Below are 23,194 nucleotides of genomic sequence, written 5' to 3' on the forward strand. Positions count from 1 at the left end.
TTTGTAGCATATCGATAGAAATTTACAAGACCAATACAAAACTGAAAAAATATAAAGGTATTTTTGAAAAGTGTGGGCGTGGCAGTTTTGGGCGGTTTGTGGGAGTTAGAGTGATCGTGACAACTTGCGCTGCGTCTATGCCTCCGAAAGCTGCATGCCTAATTTCTTTCTATATTTAATAGTTCCTGAGACTTCGACGTTTATACGGACGGACAGACAGACAGACGGACAGACGGACGAACAGACGGACAGACAAACATGGCCGGATCGACTCCGCTATTGATCCTGATTAAAAATATATATTTTTTATATGGTCTAAAGCGCTTCCTTTTACGTGTTACATACTTTTCAACGAATTTAGTATACCCTTTAATTCTACGGGGTATAAACAATAACGGACATCTTCTCAATCGCACACAAATGTTAGCCAAGCGTCGCTTATTAAAAGACATAAACATAAAGCGGGGAGTTTGCCGTCTTACCCGGCGGATCACTAACCTGACTAACGTTAAATCAACTGATATGCTGCTGTGAACTATGCAGGAGCTGGGTTACCTACCAAATACAGATAGTAATAGATCAGCAGTGAAATCGGTGAGTGCAGTGAGAAAAACAGCGTCAAATTTAAATTAAATATAGTAAAACAAATTTGACATGCAAGCTGTGCTAAGTCACTGGCTGAACTAAACTCGAGACTTGTCTGCTTTCGACAAAACTGTATAGTTACATGTGTAAAGATAGGCGCACACTTTAGGCAGCGGAATATACCAGCTACAAAGTACAAAATACACAAACTGCAACTAGATAAAAGACAGGCGAGATAAAATGACAGTCATCCCATTTGCAGAGAAACTTATAAAGGGACAAAAATATAGAGTGCTTGCTGCCAGAGCCAATCGCAAAGAGATTCAAACGCATTGCTAGATACACTAGCTTCTGGCTTTGGTACAGTTCAGTGTGTGAGTTTTATTTAAAAATAACTCTGTAGCTACCGGCTCCCCTTTTCCCAGACGAGCTCCTGTTTCTACACATTCCGTACACAGCAAAAATATAATTATGAAATAACATTACCATGCAAATTCCTGGCAATTAATATTGCCAATTTATTGGTACTATTTATATATATATACTTTTGTGATTTCTATAATTTGTATGTGTAAATGAAATCAGTTCTTTACAAGTATGAGCTTTAAATAATAAATAATAAACGAAAACCGAAAGATTGTACTTCTTGTATCTTAATTTTTTATCCGTTACTCGTAGAATAAAAGGGTATACTAGATTCCTTGAAAAATAATAATAATTAAAATAAAATAATAAATAAAATAAATAGATATTAATAATAACCACAAAATAATAAAAATTAAACGAAAACGAAAGATTGTACTTCTTTTATCTAAATTAGGAAACGTTTCCCACCAAATAAAGTATATTCAATGATCTTATTGAGGATCACTAGCCGAGTCGATCAGGCCATGTGCTCCTTTCCTTCCCTCCATATAAACATCGAGATTTTAGGTACTATAAAAGCTAGAAGGTTGAGATTAAGTAGGCAGATTCCAGAGACGCAGCGCAAGTTTGTTTCCAACTGTAGCCTCGCCTACTCTAACGCCCACAGACCGTCTAAAAACTGCCACTCCATTTTGAAAAATGTACATTTTTTTTTTGCATTCTATGATTTTTTTCCCCTGTTTCTATCCATATTGCTTTTTAAATTTCCTTATCTTGGCGTATTGCATGCTGTTAGTAGCACCGAATCGTTACGATCTCTGGTCCTCGGTTGCTTTGATTTCTACGTTCGGTGTAGAATTGTCTAATAGAACTGATTCGGGTGCCTTCAAGGTTAGTTCGCCAATAAAGTATTGTTTGTTTTGTTTGGTTGGCTTTGGAATTTCGAGCGATTTAATTGTGTGGGCTGTGATCGATATGCTTCCAGAGTACACATTACTTGCATGTTTGTCGATGAAGCTAAAATTATTTCTATTAACAGAACCCAAATCAGTGGGTTGAATTGAAATAATTTAGAATTTAATGTATGTTTTGTATATTTAGTGCCTAGGCCTTTAACAATAATTTAAATTAGATAGTCGGGGAACTCGACTATAGCGTTCTCTCTTGTTTATACTGTTTATACGTCTACCTCTAACAAACCTCTTTGGTTTAATAAAGAGTTGACACATCTAAGAAATGTTAAGTCCAGACTTTATATAAAATGTAAAAATACCGGTTCTAAAGCTATATTTTCTAAATATGTAAGTGCTCGGTTAAATTTTACCGTGCTTAACGCTCAGTGTTATAAGAATTATTTAAACCGTTGTAAGTTCCAGTTCGCACAGGATCCCAAACAGTTTTATAATTTCGTTAACACTAAGCGCAAAACAACCAGTTACCCTTCTTCGCTATTTTTTGAAAATACTTCGGTAACATCGGATCAGGCAATAGCCGATCTATTTGCCAAGTTATTTCAAACCACATATTCTACGTTACCTCATTCTGAACGGCCTTACTCTTACGCGGTATCAAAGTCAAATTTAATATTCTGTCCCACTTTAAACGAAAGCTCACTGCTTTATGATCTTCAGCGAGTTAAGCCTGTCTATTCGCCAGGTCCTGACGGAATTCCTGGCTGTGTGTTTAGATTCTGTGCGAAAGCCTCGTGCAAGCCTCTACTAAAACTGTTTAACTTATCTCTGGAATCTACACAGTTCCCCCAAATATGGAAGGAGTCCTTTGTGATCCCTCTCCATAAAAAAGGCAGCAAATCGGATGCAACGAATTACAGAGGGATCTCCAAATTGTATGCTATCCCTAAGCTTTTTGAAAACGTTATCACTCCTCATTTGCAGCACCTTTGTAGGTCAATTATATCACCATGTTAGCATGGGTTCATGAAACGCAGATCAACAACTACTAACCTTCTGGAGCTAACCTCCTTCGTAGTACAAGGCTTCAAAAATAATCTTCAAACAGATGTCATTTATACAGATTTTAGTAAAGCATTCGACTCTGTTAATCATTCACTTTTAATACAAAAACTTGATTTATTAGGTTTCCCTGTTGATCTCCTAAATTGGATTCTAAGTTATCTGAATGGCAGGACGCAACGGGTATTCTTTAAAAATTCTCTTTCTTGTATTCTCCGAGTCACATCCGGCGTCCCACAAGGGAGCCACCTAGGTCCGCTCCTTTTTACCTTATTTATTAACGACCTTCCCTTAATAATAAATCATTCGCGTGTACTAATGTACGCTGATGATGTAAAATTATGCTTGCAATATAAGGACATTTCTCGCCATTTGGACTTACAATCCGATCTAGATTGCTTTCAAACCTGGTGCCGTGATAACGTATTAAACTTAAATGGCTCTAAATGTAAAGTTATGACCTTTTATCCTGCCAACTCAATGCACGCAACTTACACTTTAAGTGGGTGCTCTTTGGACAGAATAACACATGTTGATGATCTTGGTGTTCTTCTGGACCCTAAACTTAAATTTTCAGACCATATTTCGTCTATTGTCAATAAGGCCAAAGGTGTGCTTGGTTTTATAAAACGGTGGTCAAAGGAATTTGATGATCCTTACATGACCAAAACATTATTTATTTCTCTAGTCCGTCCGATCGTCGAGTATGGATCACCTGTTTGGAGTCCAGAATATGAAGTTTACTCGGACCGCATCGAATCGGTTCAAAAGAACTTCTTACTTTTTGCCTTACGGCGCCTTAATTGGGATGCAAACCGTAGATTACCTCCTTATTCGAATAGATTAATGTTAATTAACTTACCGTCCTTAGCTAACCGTAGAACGATGCTTGGAACAGTCTTTATTTTTAACCTTATTCGTGGTGAAGTGGATAGCCCCGACTTGGTTAGTCGGCTAAGCTTCACTGTTCCGAGCAGATTTACTAGAAATTACGTACCTCTAATTTTAAATCATTCTAGATCTAATTATGAGTTGCATGATCCCTACAGAGTATTATGTTCTGACTATAATAGATTGTATCCTATTATCTCTAATTCTGACTCTGCCGTTTTTACAGCGATCAATACTAACATACTTAACGAATTCTTAGATCTTACTTCTATATACATATATTTCCTCGTCCTTTACTGTCTTCTATATCGCGTCTATCCTCCCGCGATTCGAGCCGTACGATACACGGCAGCGCCCCTCGGTCGGTTGGGCGGGAGGTGTGGCCGTGGGACTCGCGCGTAAAAAAAAAAAAAAAATTATAAGACCAACACAAAAATGAAAAAATATCAACACATTTTTTAAAAGTGTGGGCTTGGCAGCTTTGGGCGGTTTGTGGGCGTTAGAGTGGGCGTGGCAAAAAGCTTTTTGGTAAATCGATAGAAAATTACAAGACTAATACAAAAATGAAAAAATATCAAAACATTTTTCAAAAATGTGGGCGTGGCAGCTTTGGGCGGTTTGTGGGCGTTAGAGTGGGCGTGGCAACATGAATCGATAAACTTGCGCTGCGTCTATGTCTCTGGAGTCTGTATGCTTAATCTCAACTTTCTAGCTTTTGTAGTTCCTGAGATCTCAGCGTTCATACGGACGGACAGACAGACGAACAGACGGACAGGCGGACATGGTCATATCGACTCGGCTATTGGTCCTGATAAAGAATATATATACTTTATATGGTCGGAAACGCTTCCTTCTGCCTGTTACATACTTTTCAACGAATCTAGTATACCCTTTTACTCTACGAGTAACGGGTATAAAAATACAATTCGACATGGTGCTTTCTAAGTGGCCACATCAAGCAAACATTCTGGTAGAATTGCTTTAGGCTGCCCCACCCAAATGCAACAAAACATTATTTGGTCATTAGAACTGTCGTTTTAATATACATTGTTTTTACTTTTTGGAGCTTTGTCATTTGTTTAGTTTATGTGGACAATTTTCTGGGACACTCAAATCATTATGCGACGTATTAGGGTATCTCCAGCATTCTGTGCCTCAGTATCGGCGCCATTCAAAACGCGTAATTGTTACACCCTGATTACGCCAAAAGTATTATTTGTTAGGTTTATAATCTAGTTTAGTTCTAATAAATTCAATGAAGTCACTGCCAAACTATTTATTCCCTGCAAAATTTAACACTTATTGCATTTATAAGTTCTTTGCGCACGACTGGTGTACATATGTGTATCAGATAAAGATAATTATCGTGCAGCATTGCAGCGACTTACCCACCCCGACAATTGTTGCAAAATTTTCCCTTTTAGGGTGTAGATAAACGGGATCGCGACCCAGCTGGAATTCAATGGTAAGAGAGCAAGGTATGAGAGCAAAAGAATTTTGCGTTCCAACTGTGGGGCCTGCAGACTTGTGGAGTAAGAAGATACCTTTAGGTTGCCGGTTACTTATGTAATAAAAACACTAGTTGAGGAAAGATACAGTGGAAAGTTAAAGCAGTGTATGTTTCGGGTTTTTTCAATACATACATAGGTAACATATTCTCTGTGAATCACAATCTACGTATGTGGATAAACACCTTATGTTTGTTGTTTTATTTGTCATTTTATTTAAATTCCGATTTCTATCGTATGCAAAAATCATATAAACCAGCAAATATTGATCGCAGATCAGAAAATCAAGAAAGAATACTAGCTTCGATATACCGTAGTTTACGTACTCTGCAGTATTATACATTTTAATACGAGTTTCACTATAGCTTTCTGACTTGTTTCTTTTCTATTATTTTCAAATTATATTTCGACTCTGATTTTAATCAGAGTAAACCCGAAATAATATTATTTTTTTTTTTTTTTTGCAATAGTCTCGTAACTTTCTGTCGATTTGCAGAAAAACTGCAAATTTGTATGCACGCATTGCCTTTGTAGTGTTTAAGTTATCAAAACTTATTATACCCGTTACTCGTAAAGTATAAGGGTATACTAGATTCGTTGAAAAGTATGTAACAGGCAGAAGGAAGCGTTTCCCACCATATAAAGTATATATATTCTTGATCAGGATCAATAGCCGAGTCGATCTGGCCATGTCCGTCTGTCCGTCCGTATGAACGCTGAGATCTCAGGAACTACAAAAGATAGAAAGTTGAGATTAAGCATACAGACTCCAGAGACATAGACGCAGCGCAAGTTTGTCGATTCATGTTGCCACGCCCACTCTAACGCCCACAAACCGCCCAAAGCTGCCACGCCCACACTTTTGAAAAATGTTTTGATATTTTTTCATTTTTGTATTGGTCTTGTAAATTTCTATCGATTTGCAAAAAACCCTTTTGCCATGCCTACTCTAACGCCCACAAACCGCCCGATGCTGCCACGCCAACACTTTTGAAAAATGTTTAGATATTTTTTCATTTTTGTATTAGTCTTGTAAATTTCTATCAATTTGCCAAAAAACTTTTTGCCACGCCCACTCCAACGCCCACAAACCGCCAAAAACTGTCAGAGTTGAAGACACTCCTTCGCATTTCCACTAGCTGAGTAACGCGTATCAGATATTCGGGGAACTCGACTATAGCGTTCTCTCTTGTTTGTTTATCTGTTTATATTTCATTGCCTGATTGCACAGGATTTCGTTTTGTTTTCACTTTTTATTGTGCGATATCCATGGGTAAAGTCTTACGAGTTTTCCACAATTTTTAACAGCTTGTGATTTTAGATTTTTGGGTAGAGTTTGTTATGCATTTACTCTAAAGTTGTATTAAAAGCAATTTTTAAAATTAATGCCATCGCCACGACCAATGTTAGCGTATGCGTGGCCAACTTTATAATCTTCATCAGGTCCTCAAACTATTCGAGGTTGAAATTCGTTTAAACATTAAACTGCAAAATCTGGATTGCCACATTTTTGCAATGATTCTAGTTGGCCAGTCATACAACTTTGTTATTATAACTCAAGTTAATAAATATAAATGCGATATGTATTGGAAAATTTTCGAAAAGAGCCAATTCCAACAATTTATTAAGTGTAAGATTTCTTCACTTAATAAATAATAAACAAAAAAAATTTAGTTTAAGATACCTGGAATTTAGGAGATACTACCACCCAAACGCTGACCGAACCTACGACCAAGTTCAAGTGCGTCCCACACTAGGAGGTTTGGCAGCCATGACAACTTGGACAAGTTCTAGCGGGTCAGCAATCAAGCTCAGGGCGCGGTCACATTGAAATTATGCTGGCCGGCCGAGAAGGGAGAATCAGAAATCGACTCTGCTTAGTCATCGAACTTGGCGTAATGCAAAACACAGGCAGTTGGCTGCCGACATGGAGATGACTCAACCCGGGACTGGCAAACAAACAAAACACAATGAAAGAAGGAAATGTGCTACCAGTTTAGTACACAGAGTCGAGCCGAAGATCGCACGCTGAACTCGCCAATGTTGTCCTACTCCACTTCTTCATGGATCCGAGATTTCAATGTGTAGTTGCTTGTTGGTAGCTAGTTGTTATGCCTAGTCATGGTTCTCGACTCTGCAACGAAAGCCCGCCCTCATCATCATCATCGGGCTATAAGGTTTCTTATGTACTTTTGCACTGGTAAAAGGGATACTAGAACATAGTGGAAAATATAAGAATTTTAAATTATAAAATATTAATAATAAAATATAAATAATTTTAAATTATAAATTATTAATAATAACTGAAAATATTATAGTATGCAATAAATAATTTTCTTAGAAGATCGGCACCACTCCATAAGATTAGACTAATGATTTTGAATTCAGATTCCAACAGTCAGTTTGAATTCACAAACATGAATATACCATACCAACATAAGCCATGACTTTCTCAGAGTGCATGGAAAGCTTTCCTGCCTCGAATACTTTTCGTGCATGTTGCGATGCAAGCTCTCAATTAGTTTCAATATAACGTGCTGAGCAAAAACGGTAGAAATGTAAAATGATGACAAAATCCGTGCCAATCCGTTAGTTGATGAAGCCCTCATCCAGCCGCACTGGCCACTTATGTTTGTGAGGGAAGCTCATCATCAACCATGCCACCATCCGCATCCTCGAAAACCTTCTACAACCCGAACAGTGTTTGCCTGTCTGGGCTTTGACAAAACTTTGCATGTCATGTTGTCATTATGGTTCCTTATCCTTTTTCCTGGCATCGGAGGTCTCGGTCCCCTAGGCTGGCTTTGTTTGTCTACTACTTTGGGCTGTGGTTCCTCTTCGTCCCTGCCTGCTGCCGGATATTAATGGACGTTCTAGACACTTATCATCGGTTGACGCTTTACGCCTATTGTCTTATCCCCGGCCAAGATTGCCTGTCCCCCTTTTCGCACGTTATTCCTTTCGAGATCCGTCTCTGATTATACCAGCATACTAAAGTTCTCAAAAGCCTCCCTTCTATGCATTTCAAAGTGTAACACAAAGTTTGCGGAGGCCATAACCTTTTGGTTTATTTTACAGCATCAACAACCAAGACTTTATATAAAGCAACTTCTATATTCGATTAGTTAATTAATTTTTAAGGTATTATCTTAGACGTGTACTTAATGCAAACAAAGCTAATAATACTCGACGTCATTAGGAGCATTGCAGTATTATGTCTATTTCAAAGACTTACGCATATTTGGGTCACCGGCAATCCTCGAGGTCGATACTAGGAGGTCTGACATTGTGCCCAATCACTGATATATATGGGACTGAGAGAGCAATAAAACTTCATAAACCGCAAACTTTGCCAATGGAACACAAAGAAACTTCTTTGTTTATGGTCGGGTCGTTAGCTCTCCTGCAACCTTCCAATAAAAATAAAAACAATACGATACTGACTATATTCCAATAAACATTAACAAAAATCTTTATTGATTTCAGCCTGCACTAATTTGTTTTTCTGTTGATAATGTCAAAAGGAGGTAAAAACTGCTTGGGTAATCGTGGAACCCACAACACCTTGCAATATTCGACTACAACCAAACGTGTAATGTAGTAATAACTCGGCAATCAAGAGAACACAAAAATCATTTGATTTTAAAATCAGATTGGCAATAAACTTTGGCATTTCCAAGCGTATTTATATGTATACTAGAATTTGATATGTATGGGCGAATTGGTTATGAAACGGTTTTGGCCAGTGCACACTCAAAAAGATCAAGTGTATTACTACACGACGATTGCGCTCAAAAGAACCACCGTCAAAGATTGCCTGCCTCGCCTAACTAGCGGAAAGTAAAACAAGAGAGAACGCTATAGTCGAGTTCCCCGACTATCTGATACCCGTTACTCAGCTAGTGGAAGTGCAAAGGTGAGTCTTCAACAGTTTTTGGCGATTTGTGGGCGTTAGAGTGGGCGTGGCAAAAGGTTTTTTGGCAAATCGATAGAAATTTACAAGACCAATACAAAAATGAAAAAATATCAAAACATTTTTCAAAAGTGTGGGCGTGGCAGCTTTGGGCGGTTTGTGGGCGTTAGAGTGGGCGTGGCAAAGTTTTTTGACAAAACGATAGAAATTTACAACACCAATACAAAAATGAAAAAATATCAAAACATTTTTCAAAAGTGTGGGCGTGGCAGTTTTGGGCGGTTTGTGGGCGTTAGAGTGGGCGTGGCAGCATGATTCGACAAACTTGCGCTGCGTCTATGTCCCTGGAGTCTGTATGCTTAATCTCAACTTTCTAGCTTTTGTAGTTCCTGAGCATAGAACTGCAAGAGTGGCATTTTTGCCACCCTGATCACACTCAACAATTTTGAGTGAGGGTGCCACTCACACCGGTTTTCGCGGGTACATACAAACACCCGCTCAAAATATTCGGGTGTCTGCAAACACCCTGGTGCCTGCGCACCCGAATCAATGCGGCACCCTACGTCGCGGGTACCGATCACACTCGCCACTCATAACGAAGGGTAGAGAAGGCAAACATGCGGAAAAAGGCAAGTGCCTTTTTCTCGGAAACACCCGGGTGTCTTGGTAAACACCCGGGTGTTTTGGTAGACATTTGAGTGCCTGTGGTTAAAATTTTTAATATTTAATAACCATATTTAACTTTGTATGTATAATTTTTCTTTTTAAAATGATAAAAAAAACAATAGAAATAGAATTGTGTTAATTAAGTATAAATACTATTTAATAATATACATAATATATTATTTAATAATACATAAGTTTGTTTTTTGTTAAGACATTAGATACATCAAAACGCAAAAACATGTGCACGACCTTTTTCTTGGGTGTTTCCATTCACCCTAAATTTTTTAGACCGTGTCTCGCTTCCACCCATACAATTTTTATGCATACAGAAAAGTACCTGCGGCCGATCGTTGCTTGCGCGTCACTCACCCTAAACTTCTTTGCACAGCAGACACCCGGGTGTTTTTGTGCAAGTACAAAAAAACACCCTGGTGGCAAAACACCCGGGTGTTTGTCATTGCTAAAAATAGGGTGTCTCCAAACACCCGGGTGCGGAGACTCCTGGACAGACGGACGTACAGACGGACATGGCCAAATCGACTCGGCTATTGATCCTGATCAAGAATATATATACTTTATATGGTCGGAAACGCTTCCTTCTGCCTGTTACATACTTTTCAACGAATCTAGTATACCCTTTTACTCTACGAGTAACGGGTATAAACATAACAGTAAAGTAAATTAAGTAAAGCCACACACCAAAAGCAGCCACACCAGATGCGGTCCGAATGCAATGCGGGCAAAATGAAAAACCGGACAGAGTCGGGTCTAAAACGAGAGTAAATGTTGGTCTAGACCCCAGAGAGTCAGAGAATGGAGAATACGAAAATCTGACACATAGCAAAAGTGGCTGACCTCGATTACTTCCGCTTACGCTAGAGGCCAAAGAGATCACTCAAATGTAGCTGTATCTATGTTATTCTGTAAGCGGGCGTTCGTCGGACTCTTGTTCCTTTTGCCATCACTTTTGGCTCCATATGTCTAAAATGGGTAGCTTGCTTACAAGTTGGCTCTTTTCCTTTGGGCCAGGCAGTTCCTTTTGATTCTTGTGGCTGGTCTCATGGTTTCAGGGTCTCCTCTGTAGTATTAATCATTCAACTTATTATAAAAATATCAAAACATTTTTCAAAAGTGTGGGCGTGGCAGCTTTGGGCGGTTTGTAGGCGTTAGAGTGGGCGTGGCAGCATGATTCGACAAACATGCGCTGCGTCTATGTCCCTGGAGTCTGTATGCTTAATCTCAACTTTCCAGCTTTTGTAGTTCCTGAGATCTCGACGTTCATACGGACAGACAGACTGACGGACAGACGGACGGACATAGCCAAATCGACTCGGCTATTGATCCTGATCAAGAATATATATACTTTATATGGTCGGAAACGCTTCCTTCTGTTACATACTTTTCAACGAATCTATTATACCCTTTTACTCTACGAGTAACGGGTATAATAACACGGATTATCTTATGTCAAAGCATAACCGTACTGTGAAACACTACTATTTATACCCGTTACTGTAAACTAAAAGGGTATACTATATTCGTTGAAGAGTATGTAACAGGCAGAAGGAAGCGTTTTCGATCATATAAAGTATATATAGTATATATCGGGGAACTCGACTATACAGTTCTCTCTTGTTACTAAATACTTGCAACGGAGTGAGAAAATTTAAAAAAAAACCTTATTTAGATTATATATTATATTAAATTGCACATATTATGAAAGCGACTTTTTATTGAAAAGGTCGTTTATTATACGCGTTACTCGTAGTGTATACTAGATTCGTTAAAAAAGTATGTTACAGGTAGAAAGAAGGTTTCCGACCATATAAAGTATATATATTCTTGATCAGGATCAATAGCCGCCGAGTCGATTTTGCCATGTCCGTCTGTCCGTCAGTCAATCTGTCCGTCCATCCCTCTGTCCGCCCATATGATCGTCAATAATAGACTCCAGAGACAAAGACAGATTTTTGACCCAGGCTGCCACGCCCACTCTAACGCCCACAAACCTCCAAAAACAGTAACGGGTATCTGAGTCGGGGAACTCGAATATAACGTTCTCTCTTGTTTTTTTATTAGAACACTAAATTACATGGATAACAAATTGAAAATTTATTGGAAGACTATTTATAAGATGACAAGTTCTCTTCAAAAGCAAAGTATATGCCTGTCGATAGGAAAAGTACCTTACCAATATACCACTTTATCTGTATTAAGTATTCCCCAGTTGGGAGTGGCACCGGAATCTGTTCTCCCATAAGATGGAATCCCATTACATGTACTGGACCCTGTAATATAAAATCGTAATTAATTTTTCTGATATTCATTGTTAAAGAGTGAGCATCTTACCATATAGGGACATGTGAAATTAAAATTAGAAAATGATTTGAACAGATTAAAAACAAGTACGACTGGCGCTTCATAGGGTTTTCGCAAAAATCGACAACCATCAAAGGTGATATTGTAAAGCCACGGCTTAAAGCCATTGGCCTTTTTGAAAATTTGAGCATGGACTCGAAGCTTAGAGACTGTCTTTAGGACAGTTCCATTAAAACTCAATGTCGTTGTGTCCCTTCGAATTGCCTTTAAACGACACTGATGCACGGAGAGCCAAGATTCATTCACTGAATCGCAAATAAAGTTGGTAAACTTAAATCTGGAAGCATTCTTAGGAAAACAAATTTTTTGGTATTCAAACTATGTATTATTTTTATTTACCTACGATAGAACCAATTTCGAGGGCAACACGGATATATAGGACTAAATATAATACGTTTGAAACGGTGCCCATCTTGTCGACTACTAGACAAATCTCAACCACTGTTTTTGCCAATGACTCAATTTGTATACCGCAATTTGTAGTCGCAGAGTTAAGAGGTATACTGAATTTGATGAAACGTATTTAACCGGTAGAAAGAAACCTTTCCGACCATATGAAGTGTGTATCTTCTTGACCAGGATCATTGAAAAAGCTAAAAAGTTAAAAATAAGCATGTAGAGTACATTGCTCATTTTTTATGAAGAGGCAACCATTTTATGTCCTCTTTCCAAAATTATTTGATTTTTGTATTATTTTTTAAACAAAACTTGAAATTCGATCTTGCACTGCCACTAGCTGACTATCGGGTATCCTGTAGTCGAGAAACTCGATTATAACATTTTCTCTTGATTTAATACTTTAATAATTATAACAATTATTCATAGATTCATTTTGGAAATTACCTTATACAGTTTGGAAAATGGTATAATAAGTGCTTTTTAATTTGGTATGCTTAAAACAAAAAGGCTACATTTATTTTGCAGTGCTAAATGAATACATGAATATATTTTGCTGATAAATTATTAGAAAATTTTCCTAGACCAAAGAAAATTAAAATGAAAACCTCATCTGTTTTAATGTAATAGCATGAAAGGAGGACTATGAACTATTCATACATTCATTAGACCCCAAAATAATTTTTTTTCCAGCAGTATAAATCATGCTCCAAAACCGTTGGGTTTTGTTGTATGACATAAAAATGAAAACAAGAGAGAACGCTATAGTCGAGTTCACCGACTATCTGATACCCGTTACTCAGCTAGTCGAAGTGCGAAGAAGAGTCTTCAACACTGACAGTTTTTGGCGGTTTGTGGGCGTTAGAGTGGGCGTGGCAAAAAGTTTTTTTGCAAATCGATAGAAATTTACAAGACCCATACAAAAATGAAATAATATCAAAACAGTTTTTAAAAGTGTGGGCGTGGCAGCTTTGGGCGGTTTGTGGGCGTGGCAAAAAGTTTTTCCGCAAATCGATAGAAATTGACAAGACATATACAAAAATAAAAAAAATTTCAAAACATTTTTCAAAAGTGTGGGCGTGGCAGTTTTGGGCGGTTAGTGGGCGTTAGAGTGGGCGTGGCAACATGAATTGACAAACTTGCGCTGCTTCTATGTCTCTGGAGTTTGTATGCTTTCTAGCTTTTGTAGTTCCTGAGATCTCGACGTTCATACGGACGGACAGACGGACATGGCTAGATCGACTCGGCTATTGATCCTGATCAAGAATATATATACTTTATATGGTCGGAAACGCTTCCTTCTGCCTGTTACATACTTTTCAACGAATCTAGTATACCCTTTTACTCTACGAGTAACGGGTATAATTAAGTTTGATTTGGTTTTATGTTACTCGTGCCTCGCACATGTGCAGCATAGCCATAGATAAATATTTCTACTTGTATGTTCCGGGTGAAAACTACTGACAAAGCGTAAGTTTAGCCTTAAATTAAATAAACAGTTTGAGTAAAAGAAAGCTTTTTAATTAGGTAAGCGACTGTTGTTAAGATTGGATACTAGCGTTACCGGTCGGTCGGTAGTTCCATTTGTTGCTCACGACCGTGGCACCCTTCGTCCCTACGTAAACTGCTGACTGCGTAAATTAAAAATTCTGTCACGCCCTGGTACAAACTTAATTCATAGGGCTGCTATCCATGTATGAAATTTTAACATTAGCCAAAAAACGTTCTTGGCAACTTTTTTGTTCTGGGGCGGGTCCCATGGCTGTGGAGCTCCACAATGTAAGCCTTTTTTTAATGAAACAAAATAAATTTAAAATTACTGTGGAAATGAAACGCGAAATGGATCCAGCCAAAACAGAAAAGTGACCGCTTTTAGTCGAAACCGCATATCAACGAAGATATGATTCTTCCGGAAACTGGAACCGTTCCAAATCGAAGTACAAAGATTGATTACTGTCTGCTCAAAATTTACGCCAAAGAAATAAAGTAAATATTTTAATCACAGATATATTTACATCACAACACAATTTGTATGTTATTTTAAGCGGCAAACGGCAGCTGGCCTAAAATTTAACGTATCTAAAGGATGATTTGATTTTCCTTTCATTTGCTTATTTCTCCCAGTTTCCCTAATGATGTTCCAATTTTCAGCCACGAGAGAAGGACAGCCATATTTGTCGGTGACAGACGGAATCCAACAAATCACAGTCGAAGAGAAACAAATTGAAAATGACTTATCGATATTAAAATGTTAATGACCTGAACATTTTGCGTGTCGAATTGTCAAACAGTTCGCGCTGGGAGTGCTTTCAAAATCTACGCTCAGATCACCGCAGCGTGATAATTGCCCAGCTTTTTCGATGTACTTGCATTCCGATATTGTCTTTACTATGATTGAAAAGGCAACAACAAAAACCCATTCGAGACGTCACACGTCTTACCACTCTTGAATATTATTTCAATAAATTTAATCGAAAAACACGTCTAACCGATACCCGTTACTCAGATAATAGGCAAGATCGACTTGGCTAGTGATACTACTCAAAAAACAAGAGAGAACGCTATGGTCGAGTTCGCGAGTGCGAAGAAGAGTCTTCAACACCGACAGTTTTTGGCGGTTTGTGGGCGTTAGAGTGGGCGTGGCAAAATGTTTTTTGGCAAATCGATAGAAATTTACAAGACTAATACAAAAATGAAAAATTAACAGTACATTTTTCAAAAGTGTGGGCGTGGCAGCTTTGGGCGGTTTGTGGGCGTTAGAGTGGGCGTGCCAAAAAGTTTTTTTGTAAATCGATAGAAATTTACAAGAACAATAAAAAAATAAAATAATTTCAAAACATTTTTTAAAAGTGTGGGCGTGGCAGCTTTGGGCGGTTTGTGGGCGTGGCAACATGAATCGACAAACTTGCGCTGCTTCTATGTCTCAGAAGTCTGTATGCTTAATCTCAACTTTCTAGCTTTTGTAGTTCCTGAGATCTCGAATTTCATACGGACGGACAGACGGACCAGATCGACTCGGCTATTGATCCGGATCAAAAATATATATACTTCATATGGTCAGTACTTTATACTTGGTCTCCGGAATTTGCATGTCTAACTTGAACTGTACAGCTTTTATAGTTACTAAGAACTCGACGTACAGACCGAAATAGGCATTTCTGACCTTAAAAATTCGATGTATTTATACGCGTTACTCGTAGAGTAAAAGTGTATACTAGATTCGTTGAAAAGTATGTAACAGGCAGAAGGAAGCGTTTCCGACCATATAAAGTATGTATATATATTCTTGATCAGGATCAATAGCCGAGTCGATCCGGCCATGTCCGTCTGTCCGTCCGTATGAACGTCGAGATCTCAGAAACTACAAAAGCTAGAAAGTTGAGATTAAGCATACAGATACCAGAGACATGTTGCCACGCCCACTTACGCCCACAAACCGCCGAAAACTGCCAGTGTTGAAGACTCTCCTTCGAACTTCCTCTAGCTGAGTAACGGGTATCAGATAGTCGGGGAACTCGACTATAGCGTTCTCTCTTGTTTTTCTAAATGGTGTATTGAAGAAGTTTTTGCCAAAAAGATAACTGAACCATACAAGTTTTTCCCATAAATTTTATTATAAAAGAAACATTTACATTTTTGCAGACTAAGATTGGACCTCTTGATCGTCACTTCGTTCAAAGTCAAATAATCTAGTTAAAACTAGTTCAGATACCTTTGATAATCTTATATTAACCTTACGCCGTTGCACAACTCCGGGAAAGTGAAATCGACATTTGAAGTGCCCGTGGAAGACGTGTGTACATGTAAACATGCTTTAGCTTGGCATGTTACACAGTGTGTTTGCTATCTTGGATACGTGTAAATCGAAGAACGTTCGCCGCGATTTATGGAATGTGCATGTCTAATATCAACTTTCTAGCTTTTATAGTTCCTGGAATCTCGACGGACGGACAAACTGACGGGCGGACGGACTGACGGTCATGGCCAGATCGAATAGGCTATCTGTTCAAGAATATATTCACTTATTATGGTCGAAAACGCTTCCTTCTACACGAATAAGAACACTGTACGGACGGAATGACGGACATGGCCAGAAAAAAATTTTTAGACAAAAATTTATTTATTATTGGGGAGTTTTGTAAATGGAGGAAGTTACTTCAACAATATTGGATTGATAGTAGTCGCAAATATCTTCAGACACTTCGATCATTATAAACATAAATCTACTTTGGACTGCTTTATATTAAACGTCATTTAACCACGCCCACTCTAATGCCCACAATGTACAAAAACGTTTTGATTTGAAAAGAATTTCAAAATATATCCCTAGCTGAACATCGGGTATCTGAGTTTCCGACTATAGCGATCTCTTTTCTTTTTACGGCTTCTTTTCACGCAACAATTGGAACGTCATTAGGGTCAGTGGAAAGCGATTTTCGTACGTTTAAGCTACTTTATAGATCAACTCAACGAGCTCTATATTTGGCTTTGTTATCGAATCGCCATACTTAAAAGTGTCTTGGGCTCCATTTAAATGTGATTTTTTTGTTAAGCATATCAAAGATTGCATGTGTAGCTTCCGCTATGAAGAATACCACTGTTATTATTTGTTTTCCCAGAGATAAACACAAGCCTTTTCATTGTTTTAAGACAAAGTGCTGCGAAATCTTGATTTTAGATTGAAATCTCAAATAAATATTTAATTAGATATTTTGCTGTTGAAAGGTTCCGGTTATTGGTAGCTTGTTGTATTTTAAGTGAAAACAAGAGAGAACGCTATAGTCGAGTTCCCCGACTATCTGATACCCGTTACTCAGCTAGTGGAAGTGCGGGAGAGAGTTTTCAACACTGACAGTTTTTGGCGGTTTGTGGGCGTTAGAGTGGGCGTGCCAAAAAGTTTTTTGGCAAATCGATAGAAATTTAGAAGACCAATACAAAAATGAAAAAATATTAAAACATTTTGCAAAAGTGTGGGCGTGGCAACTTTGGGCGGTTTGTGGGCGTTAGAGTGGGCGTGCCAAAAAGTTTTTTGGCAAATCGATAGAAATTTAGAAGACCAATACAAAAATGAAAAAATATTAAAACATTTTGCAAAAGTGTGGGCGTGGCAACTTTGGGCGGTTTGTGGGCGTTAGAGTGGGCGTGGCAAAAAGTTTTTCCGCAAATCGATAGAAATTTACAAGACCAATACAAAAATGAAAAAATATTAAAACATTTTTCAAAAGTGGGGGCGTGGCAGTTTTGGGCGTTAGAGTGGGCGTGGCAACACGAATCTACAAACTTGCGCTGCTTCTATATCTCTGGAGTCTGTATGCTTAATCTCAACTTTCTAGCTTTTGTAGTTCCTGAGATCTCGACGTTCATACGGACGGACAGACGGACGGACAGACGGACATGGCCAGATCGACTCGGCTATTGATCCTGATTAAGAATATATATACTTTATATGGTCGGAAACGCTTCCTTCTGCCTGTTACGTACTTTTCAACGAATCTAGTATACCCTTTTACTCTACGTGTAACGGGTATAAATAGACAATGATGGCCTCACAGCTCAGTTTGCATTTGCATTAGTTGTTGGTAAACAATAAGCAAAAGGATGGTCGCCATGATTGAGTGCCTGCGATTTTGGTGATTCCGAATAATCTCAAGGGAGGAGGTTATGCTTCTAAACAGAGTTAATGAATTACGTAAACTATTTGATATTGAACGGGAAGAAACATTATATTTTAATTCTCTCTTCGTTATATTAAATATTACTATTTATACTGGTTTCATCTGTTAGGATTCGTTCTAATTAGACTGAACCGCTCCGAACCGGAGTAGATAATCATTTTTAGCAAAATAAATATATCAGTACCATTTTTTTGGCATGAAAAATACTTATTGGTGTAATGCTTAAACACAAATATTCCCTCCCTATAAACACCCACTCTTTCACTTTACGCCATTAATAATTTATTCTTTCACTTTTAATCAAGGGGCGAAAAAAGGGGCCGCCTTGTGTCTCAGTTGGCGTGACTATGATGCGATTTAATGCTGATCTTTTTCTAACCATATTTATCTAATTGCCATTTTGTTGACCTAATAAGTATTGTTTATTCGTCGACACTGGCAAGCAAAGCAGCAATCGCAAAAGTTGGCAAGTCTCTTATGTAAAAGTCTTTCTGGTAAATTTAAATTATTATACACGTTACTCGTAGAGTAAAAGGGTATACTAAACTCGATGAAAAGTTTGTATATATATTCTTGATCAGGACCAGTCAATCTGGCTATATCCGTCTGTCCGTCCGTCCGTATGAACGTCGAGATCTAAGGAACTGGAAAGTTTAGATTAAACATGCAGACTCCATAGACATGCACGCAGCGCAAGTTTTTTGACCCATGTTGCCACGCCCACTCTAACGCCCACAAATCGACAAAAACTGTCCAAGTTGAAGTCTTTCCTTCGCACTTCCACTAGCTGAGTAACGGGTATCAGATAGTCGGGGAACTCGACTATAGCGTTTTCTCTTGTTTATTTTACAGTATAATTCTTTTGCAAAAGGTTTTTATTCTGTCCTGTGTTTAATGCTGCCGTTGCTTTTGGTTAAAACCAACACACCGCCAATTGCGGAAATGGTTTAGTTTTGCTAAGTTATGTTCGTCTTTGTAGCACTTAATCATTATATTATTATTTAAAGATTATATGATTGTGTAGCCTCGTGCCGTTGGCGTGTGTTTTCTTCTCGACTATTATGTGAGCCGTGTCTTGTGTGAAGTCTTCTGAGTTGAATGCTCCACCTCAAGTGTCTGTCTGCAAGTCCGGGGTGCTGAACAAGTAGGCATATTGTTCTTGCTGAACATTTTTAATAAGTAAATGAAAGCTTTCATCATATATGTACATACAATTCCAGATGATGGAAAATATTTTTAACATATCTGACTAATGGGGCATTATTTAATTATCGGCGTCAGCTTTGATTTGTTTGCTCTCCACAAAACTGTAAGCCTTGGGTGTACGCTATATTTTTTGCTCATAAGCAATACATATACAGACCCAGTAACTGTTCTCGATGACAAAAGACCGATCTTTTCGAACCTTTTGAAGAAACATTTTAAGAAAACTCAAGAAATACTATGCTGCATTTATAAACAAGTTCGTTTACATGGCGCGAAAATTAAGAAAACTAATAGTTAATAATTAGTAGGACGGAATGAAAAGCGTAGCAAAAATTTTTTCAAATACCGGGTCACTTGGAGTTAATAGAGGGTAGAACTATGCGGATGACTACGTGGTGGGCTGGTGCATGTGAGATATAAGCTGGGGCACGATGTTTGCTGTGATAAAAGTTCTAAGATTGGCCCGCATACCAGCGTGTGGGTCCGAGGCCAGAGCGGCATCCACTCAGACAGAGGGGCGGTCGGGGATTCAATTGCACTTTGATGACTGTTAATTAAAATTCGCACTGTACTTTTCGAGCATGGTTAAGTTATCTTGCTGCGTCGTTTGAGGAAATGCTTGTAAGTTTTTGTGCAGATCCACCAAGGAATTAGCTCAGCTAATGGTGGCACCTGCCAACTTTAAATGCCCGTACCGGGGTTAATGGTTCATAGATGACGCCTCCAATTTCAGACAGCAATCTGCCTTTTATCTTGTTTTTATACTCAATATTTTCCATTTTTCTTTCAGCTAATAAATTTGCCCACATCCGAAGATCTCTCCCGATGTGCGTGGATGGTAGCGCATCGCCTTTAAATCGAATTCGGGGACATGGGTAGCCATTGATCAGAGGCCAATAAACCCGCGTAGTAGTTCGCTGTCATATGAGCAGAGATTAGTCACCAAACACAACATTCAACGGATTGGAGGGCGAAATTATCGAATAAACCCGACGACAGATATCCGCAGACACGATACATCATCAAGGACCTCCAAATGGAGGCCACTGAACAGGAGGTCGTGCTGGAGGGCAGGGAAGAACTCATGTCTACATCAGCCACATCGTCCACAAATGGTGGGGACGCAAATGGTTTCGGAAAAAAATTGGTAAGTTTCTTGTTCTTGAGCGTAAACCTGCCCACCATATGGGTTGTGGATGAATTCCATTTCCCTTTTAAACATTTTTCTTTCTTATAACTAAATATTTAAGAGTGAATAAGATCGCTCCAAAAATAGTTCAATTCTCAAACTTTTTTGTATTTTAGTGTAAAAAGCAGTCGGAAATAAAAAAGAAGAAACACATAAAGAATTTATTGGGTTCGTTAGAGCAAAACTAAAAGCAAAGAATAGAAGAAACTCGAAATGTTTCCCGATATAAGCATATAACATATGCTGCTGAATGCTTTATGCAACTAAATACTGAAAAATGGTCAAGGAAGACAGCTTAATAAGCAATTCAATGAAATTTAAGATCAAAAACTATAGCCATATAGCCTACTGCCTTAATGAAAACAGTTTCAATGACACCTCACCCTGGACATCTGTCCGCAGACATGCCCCCTTAATCACGCACAATTGAACCAACTCGTTCTAATTATAAATAATATTGCATTTACTGCACTTGTTGTTAAATATAGTCCGTAACCTCGCCGGATCCCACACCGTACGTCACCAAGCAGCGAGTGACGCGGCCTACGCCTCCCGCTCCTTCGAAGAATCCGATGCAGTTTGTCCAGATTAAGCCCTGCAACCTTTATCAGACCGCGCAGGAGCAGCTGAAGAAGGCCGAGGAGGTCAAGAAGCTGAAGGAGGTGAAGAAGGAGGAGCCAGAGGAGTGGCAGAACGTAAGTCCATATCACATATACAAACAATAGCCGAGTTACCCGACTATCAGATACCCGTTACTTAGCTAGTAAAAGTGGGAATAAGAAATTTCAACATTTTTCTGGCATATTGATAGAAATTGAAATAATAGAATAATGAAAAAGAAAGTGAACGCTTTAGTCGAGTTCCCCGACTATCTAGTACCCGTTACTCAGCTAGTGGAAGGCGAAGGAGAAATTTTAGCACTGACAGTCTTTGGCGGTTTGTGGGCGTTAGAGTGGGCGTAGCTAATAATAATGCTAATAAACAAAGCAAAACAAAATTTTCAAGACTAACAAAAAAATGTGGGCGTGTCAGTTGTGGGCGTTACAGTGGTCGTGACAATATATGGAAACAGATTCTCTGGAAACTTAACAAGCTGATATAGTTCGTGAGATCGAGTTGTGCATCGGGCGGACAGACGGACATGGACAGATCGTCCGGGCTTTTGATACTGGTCAAGAATATTTATGCTTTATATGGACGGAAACGCTTCATTTTACCTGTTACATACTTTTCAACAAATCTAGCAAAATACGGCTACCGGATGAAAGAGTCGTGAATTAAAGCACTGATGATTTGAAAAAAGGCTAGACTACAACTGTTTATACCTTTTATATTCCAGCGACATTATTAGAGATGGTATTAGTATTATGTAAACTGTTAGTACAGTACTTTTTTAGGAAATTCCTCTATAAGACTCATCAGGTCGTCTAAAATTATTTATCTTACCCAATCTACAAAATTAATCTAAAACCGAATTCAAGAATCGGCTTCCAAAACTGGTCTTTCTCTTTTTTTGTTTTGTTGTTGGTGCTTTGTGGCTGGCTGTTGGAAACCTATCGCCCCGGATAAACTAAAGCAAAATCACTTGGGCATGGTATATTGCACACGGCTCGTTATGGTCGCTCCAGTTTTCAATGTACGTCGCCCGTTAGCGGACAAAAAAATATAGCATTGCATAATCACTATTACATTTTGTTGATAGTTTTTTCTCGTCGCCTGCGCTTGTCCACTTCTATTTTCTTTGCACAATGTTGTGTGTTACATGCAAATTTGTTGCTGCCATAACCCCGGCAAAGAGCTGTCTTTTGACGTGACTGTACTTAAATAATCAGCCATTTAAAGTGCCTTAAAATGCCTTTTGGCGGTTGATCAATGATCCATGGGCATAAGGTTTTCCGAAATTTCATAGGTTCCCAGACGAGACTTTGGGTTACGGATGTGCGCCAAATAAAAAAGAGAAGAAATCCATTAAAATGCGTACGGTGTTTTCGAACTGGGCGACCAACACAGCTTGGAAAGAAAGATCAAATACCGCTTAGTGGAATTCATGTATAAATTGCTCTATAATCGTCTGTAGCGAAAATCTTTTACATTTAAATTTAGTAATCAGAATTGCAGATCTATCGAGACCATCGCACTTGACCGGAAGCTTTAAACTGTTAGTCAACCCAGGAAACAAAAGAACGGATTTTTGCTTAATAAACTGATAATATAATATGAAGATTATTTGCCAAACAGATCAAGTTTTTTAGGCGTAGAGTAAGAAATCTCCGTAATCTGAACAGCGACACATCTCTCTGATTCATAAAAAAACCATAATCATAATGGAACATAAATTCTTTACTGCGGTAGCGACTTCCATGAAACTGACCGAAGTTACGCTCGGCTTGGAACCATTTCACCTTTGTCACGTAGTTCCGCAGCCACGTCAAAACTTTTTAATTGCC

The 23,194-nt window shown here is 38.5% G+C and overlaps 2 protein-coding genes across 9 annotated transcripts in view; one reads left to right on the top strand and one right to left on the bottom strand.

Moving 5' to 3' along the window:
* LOC120454631 (uncharacterized protein CG43427) overlaps window positions 1-23,194 on the top strand; it is a 66,554-nt gene that overhangs the window by 31,840 nt on the left and 11,520 nt on the right. For all 8 annotated transcript variants that reach the window (XM_039640109.1, XM_044006262.1, XM_044006257.1 and 5 more), the window contains 2 exons: window positions 20,349-20,705; window positions 21,236-21,442. In XM_039640109.1, the coding sequence (XP_039496043.1) occupies window positions 20,595-20,705; window positions 21,236-21,442 (318 nt within the window). In that variant the 5' untranslated portion in view covers window positions 20,349-20,594. The remainder of the gene's footprint in view (window positions 1-20,348; window positions 20,706-21,235; window positions 21,443-23,194) is intronic.
* On the bottom strand, window positions 12,026-12,693 carry LOC120453562. Its single transcript, XM_039638314.1, has 3 exons — window positions 12,625-12,693; window positions 12,252-12,569; window positions 12,026-12,190 (listed from the first exon to the last, which is right to left on the bottom strand). The coding sequence occupies exons 1-3, from the start codon at window positions 12,691-12,693 to the stop codon at window positions 12,026-12,028; spliced, it is 552 nt and encodes a 183-aa protein (XP_039494248.1).

The sequence above is a fragment of the Drosophila santomea genome, chromosome 3R, assembly GCF_016746245.2.
Source record: "Drosophila santomea strain STO CAGO 1482 chromosome 3R, Prin_Dsan_1.1, whole genome shotgun sequence".
Taxonomy (NCBI): Eukaryota; Metazoa; Arthropoda; class Insecta; order Diptera; family Drosophilidae; genus Drosophila; species Drosophila santomea.